This window comes from Mycetomoellerius zeteki, unplaced genomic scaffold (genome assembly GCF_001594055.1).
Source record: "Mycetomoellerius zeteki isolate Tzet28-1 unplaced genomic scaffold, Tzet1.0 scaffold612, whole genome shotgun sequence".
In the NCBI taxonomy this organism is placed as follows: Eukaryota; Metazoa; Arthropoda; class Insecta; order Hymenoptera; family Formicidae; genus Mycetomoellerius; species Mycetomoellerius zeteki.
The window spans coordinates 124,947-132,386 of NW_017257624.1; the positions used below are offsets into that span (position 1 = coordinate 124,947).

The following is a 7,440-nucleotide window of genomic DNA, read 5'->3' on the forward strand; positions in this document are numbered from 1 at the left end:
ATTCGAATAATAATTTTCTTCATTAAATCTTGATAATGCAATCAGTCTCCTTCTTATTAACCTCGTCTTAGTTTCCTGCAAAGAAATACAATTTCACGTCATATATGATGGTCGAATATTTTAAATAGCTTAAATTCTACTGGACATATTCTATCCAGTCCAAGCAGAGAGAATTTTTATTTACTTATTCAAAGTAGGTTCTTTCAAATTTGTCGGCGCCTTTCTTCGTTTAGGGCGACTAGAAGTGTGGCTGCTACTTTCCGAATCTTGTTGATTATCGTCTTCATTAGACATGGTATCTTTCCTGCAAATTCGGAGTATAAAAGCATGCAATCCAAGAGAAAAATGGCTTGTAACAATTTATAATTATAATTATACATACATAATATTATTAACATTCTGAGCCATGTTCGGTTTAACATGAGATTCATTAAGCTTCTCCAAAACGACTTTTGCTGTGCTAGGATCTCGATTGCTCTTAGACTTATTTCTCAGTTTCGCCTTATTTTTAATCGGAGAATTTTCAGCGTGACTCGTTCTTTCTTTCATATTAGGTGTTCTCGATTTCTTATTACTGGAATGCTTTGTTTTTTGCGGTGTCGACGTTCTCTGATGATCGCTAACTAGAATTATTGGCAGTTTTATCGTAATATGATTATAATCAGATTTATCTAAACTCTGATTCGATACAGATGCGATCGGAATACTCGTAACTCTTGGTATCGTGGCGGTTACTTTAGTATCAATTTCATTATTGACAGCGGAATCATTTATCACGGATTCCTCCAAAACAGGCAGTCGCAGCTCGTTAATATCGAATTGCATATTTTGTCTTGATTGACGTAACATTAAAGTAAAGTCTTCTGTCTCTTCCGGTGTTTCGGAATGCCCTCGTCTCAACGTTACGAAGCTCGTGAATTTCATCGTATCATTTGCATTACCGTCTTCTACGTTATCTAAATTTCTTTTATCATTGGATATAGCCGTTGTCGGAAGTATCTCGCAAATACTATCATTCGTATCATGTTCATGCATGTAAGAGTCACACTCGGAACGATCGGCAAGAGGATATCTCTCTGGAGTTTGTATATCGCTCATAGATTCATTCAAATTCGATATATCTCCTATGTTGCTTTCTGTAGCGCTCGAATCATCATATACTATTACTTGTGACGTATTATTGTTAACGTCAGAGACATCATCATTCTCGAGTTCCGGCTCGTTATCTCGTGGTGGTATGGTATTGTTGAACAGCCAACTTGGACCTTCTAATGGATCCTCTTCCTCCCAAGTTCTAGTATTATTATTTTGCAGTTTAGAACTTTCCGATACATTCGAATTTCTACTAAAATCTTTATTGGGGATTTTATTATTTATTTGTACATCAGGATCTGTCTTCGATGTGTCTATGTGCGTTTCATTTTTCTCGTTCGAGTTAATAGGCACCTGTGATTCTGATAATGTGTTTATTCTATCTGTCAGATGATCGTCAGACGTGTCATGATTCTCTTGGCTTTCAATATCAATTCGGGTACCAATTACCTATAGAGAAATAGAAAAAGTTTAAATATAGCAATCTCTAAAAGATATGGCAAAAGTAAAATATTAAGCATACTATTTTTTAGATCACATGGATAAAGCAATTCTTATAATACTATAAACAATGTGAGAGTACCACAATAATTTAAAAATATCCTTAGGTCGTATTGCTTAATTATTATAGTACCACTTACATTAATATGCCCCGCAGTCGTTGGAGTTTCATTGGACCATCTATTTCCCGATCGCGAAAAAGATACTGACAATTTTTTCGAATGACCTCTCCTTTTTCTTCTTAACCTTTGTTCATCTGTCACTGCAAGTATATTTAAATGTTAGCAAAACATACAGGAATTTTGAACTCAATTGAAATTAATTATGAATAAAGAATAGAGTAAATTACGAGCAGACAAAGATTAATCATGAATTATGTATGTTATTTAAATATCCAGGTGAATTTTAATCTTTTTTGGATCATCTTCAGTACAAAACAATTAATAATATTTAAATATTAATCAAATATTAAACATTATGATCAAAACATAATACAGTTAAAAATATATACAGGGTGGATCAAAAGTAAAATATCTCGAAAACAAAGCATTTTCGAAAAAAATGTTTCAGACAAAAGTTGTAGGATTTAAAAAGATCTATTTATCATATATCAATGATTTTATTAGTTTGACCTTGGATGGCGTCGCCAAGATCAGATTTTTTTAGCCAGTTTTTTTAAGTTGGTTCTTAACATTATAATAAAATCTGCTCTATAGTGCAAATCAAATAAAATATCAAAATGAATTTTTTATTCAGCCCTTTCTAAAAAATCGCTCTAAAGAGGCCTGCAGGCGATTTTCCTGATTACGAATATCCCAATTACATTGTGATTTTGTCAGTAATTTTAGCATTAAAAAAATTCGTCTCCGACAGAGGTTTCCATAGTTTTTCCTATCGACCTTTAAGTAATTAAATTACTATTCGCGATTCCTTACCATTAACTCTGGGTGAAGAAATTTTTAATCTTTCTGGTAATCTGCATGTATGACCATTTTCCTGAAACAATTGTTTAGAAAAAAAAGTTTGTTTTTTTAATGGTAAATGTTCAAAAGTGGTGCTCCCCCAAAAATCACAGTTTTTTCAGCAATAAACAAAATTAAAAGTTATAAAAAAATATGTATACAACATTTGAAGAAGCTTGTGGTAAAGCTTTTTGTGGAAAAAATTCTATCTCAAAAACGAATAAGACAGTTTTATTTTTTATTTGGTAAATGTATACTTTGGATTACATACTCATCGATTTGAATGTTCTTTAGATATGGTAGAGGAGAGTGTCCCGAGTAATTTCCTGCAAGAATTAAGTGGGAGACGACATTGGTTTAGGAGATATAGTAAATTAAAGTTCCATATGTAGAGGATGACATTGTATAAGAGGTATATTACGAATAGTAAGTTTATATATGCCATACTAATCTCTTGAAGAATGTAAACAAAGTCAGAAAATCACGGAAAATCGCAGATGTTTTGTAAACAGTTAACGTAGTTCTCACAGTTCGTCAACAGCTTTTAATATACGACTATACGAATATCTAAGTCTTGTTAATGATAAGAATAAATGTTAGTCCTCGTTCCACGTTATAAAGTGTACTCACAGAGGTCCCCCACAGGATACTGCCTTCACGCATACATTTTTAAACGCGAAATAAAGTCCACCTCACTTCCCCTCTCTGCCTAGGAGCATACTACTTGCCACGCGTTCAAAAATAAAACTGTCTTATTCGTTTTTTAAATAGAATTTTTCCCACAAGCCCCCTCTTAAAACATGTCTTTTTATAACCAGTTTTGTTCATTACTGAAGAAAAAACCGCGGTTTTTGGGGTAGCACTACTTCTTAACATTTACCTTTTTAATTTATATAATTCTAGAAAGTTTCATATATCCAGGCTAAATATTTGAAAATACTTTTTAAAAATTGACATTATTAAAATTACTTACTGAAATATAATATTTATATTGTTAAAAGAAAGTTATTCCTTTAACAGTAATTTTTCAGATCAAATAACAGTTATTAGATATTATTACGTGGATATTTTAATAAGTGATCCCAAAAATATGTCAATTTTAAAAAAGTGTTTCCAAACCTTTAGTATGTAGGACCTGGAGTGTATATGTGATCGTGGCGATCGTGGCGTAGAGAGTTGTGTGGCTGCTCTCTGTGCTAAAGATCCAGGTTCAAATCCACCCAGAACATACATATCAGATTTTATTTGATCGTCACCTCTCGGAAGGCAATGGCAAACCACCGAGAGTATCTTTGCCATAACAACCTCTTCTAAGGCCGTTCAAACACAGCGTTAAACACAACGTTAAAAATTATATCGAAAGATATATGCACAAAAAGTCATCATGTCTTTGATCAACATCTGAGAATTATATGAGACATATAAAATAAATGTATACGTACATATCTAAGAGGCGTAGAGGGTACAGAAATAATCGGAGATCTAGTCTCCGAACTTCTAGTGGGTGTGGTTACTTCTGGTATATCAGCCAATCTTGATACATTAATATTTTGCATATTAACCCGACTTAAATTTATCGTAGGCTTAGTAATAGTATGCCCACCCACCATAGGTTTTACTACTCCTTTTGCTGGCGATTTTGTTGCTAATCTAGCAGATGATTCTTTACCTGAAATATATTCTTATGTGAAGACTAGATATTACAAAATGCTTATAATGCAAATAACCTAAATATAAAGAAAATTAAACAGAGAAATTCTTCGAATTTAACAGTGTCATATAACACATTCCTCACTTCCAGTTGAAGCAGACAACCTCACAGCAGTATTGGTAGCAGCAAGCTCTTGACACATAGAAATAGTATTTGTCATATAACCAGTCATTGTGACTAACATTTTCAATATTTCTTTTGCGTTATTTAATACATTCGAAATTACAGTCTGAAACAGATAATAGATAATAGATTAAATTTAAACTATAAAACAATATTAAGAATCTTTATTTTAGTTCGCATATGTGAGAACACAATCAATACTAGAAATTAAAAATGCTTATAACAGTCAAAGCTGGATCTTTGATGCTTAAATAATTCAATTTTGTATTACTATATATAATATATGTACTATATTTGTAGTCTTTCGAACTGCACACCGAAATGTTTTTCCGGACTATAAACGCAATTAAACTACTGTAGTAATCTCGCAAATTAAATTGACAAGCAATTTTAATAATTTTGATACTCAATCAGGCATCATATTATAAAGATGTTAATATGCTAAAAAACTGTAATTAAATTTAAACTATAAAATACTATGTGAATTACAAATTTATTATATGTATAATGTATATGTCACAGTAAGTATTAACTTTAGTAAATGTATACATTTAAATATAGTAATGATTAAAACAGACTACAGCAAGTGTATACATTTACTGAGTTAACACTTTAACTGCGACATATATACTATACACATATAAATTTTTTAAATAAAAATTGCAATGATCTTGACCTGAACAAATGTTATCAAAGTCATGACCCTTTTGAACAATTCAAAAGAGCCATCAGTTAGATCGTTCAGAATTGGTTTTGCAAGCATCGTATTTCACCACATCAGGCGAAATTTGATGAAATATGATGCTTGCAGAACTAATGCATGGAATTTTATGACTGCAATTGAAGAAATGTGAGCGGGTGCATTGATTATGATGGAACCAAAAGTTGGTTGCTTTATGAACAAAATAAAAAAATTAATGAACGTATCTATCTAAAATTTTAACAGTATCCCTGTAAAGGATTAAACTTGTTTAAAATTATAGCAGTTTGATATTTGTGGCAGCATTTCTGTCAAGCTGAAAACTTTTCGAACTACCTTCGTATATATATATATATATATACACACACACACACAAGAGACAGACTTGAGAGAAAAAAATAGTTACATAAATGATACTCACATTTCGTGTGTTACATACTAGATTTAACTGCTGTATCTCTCCTACTAGCTCTACATTTTGTGTGAACAATGCCTGGTTGTTCTGTTTTTCTTTAGACAGTGCTTTTGCTAAATGATTATTATTATGCTTTAATTTCTCATATACTAAAAGAAGAAACAATTTTAACAAAACAACTGCCATATGTCAGAGTAAAAAATGAATTGCTGTAAAATTCAAATTTTCTTACATGGTCTATAGGATCGTAATTCCTTGTAATGTGTCCTCAAGATATGTGCTCTTTTATTAGCCAATACTCCAACTCTCTTAAATTTTCGAATCGGCATTTTCGGCATGTTATATGTATGATTCTATATAATTTCTCTGCTCAATGAATCTACATATAGACAATAGGACAATGTATAGAAACTAAAATAAGGATTCTGTTCTATAACTATTATGGCCATTCTACAATAAGCCATTAATCATAAATCAGAAGTTAGAAGCTGACAGAAGTTAGGACCAATCACAGTCGTCAATTTCCAGCTTCTAACTTCTGATTTATGACTAATGGCTTATTGTATAATGGCCATTATGCTGATTCTACAATGAGTCGGTAGTCAGAAATTTTAAGTCTTAACCAGTCTTAACCTAAATTGGTGACTATGATTTTTTGCATCTACTAGTTAATTGTACAGCGAGTTGTTTAGCTCGATTAATGGGAAGAAATAAAGTCGAATTTGATCAGTCTTAAGAAAATCGGTAGCTTAGTCGTACAAATTGGCTGTTGTCCAGCTCCACCGATTCACCGATAAGATTTAGGACTACGACTACCGACTCATTGTAGAATCAGCTTAGAAACGACTCCAACAATATTGTTACATTATCGTTGCACAGATTTTGTATTTGATAAAAAAACTGTGCAAAAGCAATGTAACGATATCATTATAGTCGTTAAAGACTGCGTTCCGTTTCATGCATGATGCGCATGATGCATCTTTTACCTTTGTTATTCACCGATTGTTAAATAACGAGGATAAATAATGCATTATGCACATCATGTGTGAAACGGAGCGGCCTAAAAGAGTTACACAATAGGGTCCTAAATCTCATAAGTTTATCCGGAAAATTCAAATAAACATAAGTTTTATCATTATTGAAATTGAAAGGATAAATTGAATGATTTAATTATATTAAAAATCTCATTTTTCGATATTCTTCCTTATCCTGCGAAAAATTGTCCCGTGAACAAAACAATCTTTTATTGCTGTTTATTAGTGTAACTTAACTTTCGTTTAATATTAATGAAGATACAGATATGCTTCCCCCTTCCTTTCGACGAAACGTACCAAACATACTTCATAAAAAACGTACTTCGTAAAGTAAATCCAGTTTCCCTTGCGTACCTACAAATCTTGCGTTAAAGATTTCCTTTTTCACATGCGAATAACCGAACAAGAGAATACTCATGACCTTTGTGACGTTTCTATCTGCACTGAACGTTGTAACACATCGGTATTTAAATGATCTCGTAGAATCACTCTGAGCACATCAGCACACATGGACCTAATGCACCTAATGCACATAATTGACACACACACCACACACACACACACACACACATATGTGTGTTGTCGTTGGTGTCTTCCATTTTAAATCGTAGGTCTGTTCATGGTGGAAGAAGATAGAGAGATCAGGTGAGACAACTTGAGGGATGCGAAAATGATAATTTACGTTTGCCAGACGTTTCAAAGGCTGCGTTCAGCAGAGAAAGCAGCTTTGCAACTGTTGTAAAATTCTTCAATATGATTGGTTTATACATTTAGATCTGTCAGGAACCAAAAGCAAGAACCAATGGTCGCATTCAGCAGACTCAACTGTTGCGGAGCGGATCCGTGAGCGCTCACTGCTATTGGTGTATTCTTTTAGATCATCCAATAGCAGCGAGAGCTCA

General features: G+C 32.7%; 1 protein-coding gene across 3 annotated transcripts; it reads right to left on the reverse strand.

The window, feature by feature from the left end:
* Positions 1 to 7,074, reverse strand: LOC108728404 (shugoshin 2). Of its 3 annotated transcripts, none has more exons than XM_018456934.1 (10): positions 6,893 to 7,074; positions 5,737 to 5,883; positions 5,511 to 5,653; positions 4,351 to 4,495; positions 3,998 to 4,224; positions 2,529 to 2,589; positions 1,734 to 1,855; positions 383 to 1,542; positions 185 to 304; positions 1 to 75 (listed from the first exon to the last, which is right to left on the reverse strand). In XM_018456934.1, exons 2-10 carry the CDS (start codon positions 5,840 to 5,842, stop codon positions 57 to 59), a joined length of 2,103 nt encoding a protein of 700 aa, XP_018312436.1. In that variant the 5' UTR covers positions 5,843 to 5,883; positions 6,893 to 7,074; the 3' UTR covers positions 1 to 56. The 3 variants fall into 3 exon arrangements, with proteins under 3 accessions (XP_018312436.1, XP_018312437.1, XP_018312435.1); XM_018456935.1 differs by having other exon boundaries at positions 5,511 to 5,617; positions 6,861 to 7,074; XM_018456933.1 differs by having other exon boundaries at positions 6,861 to 7,074.
* Between the last annotated feature and the right edge of the window lie 366 nt (positions 7,075 to 7,440).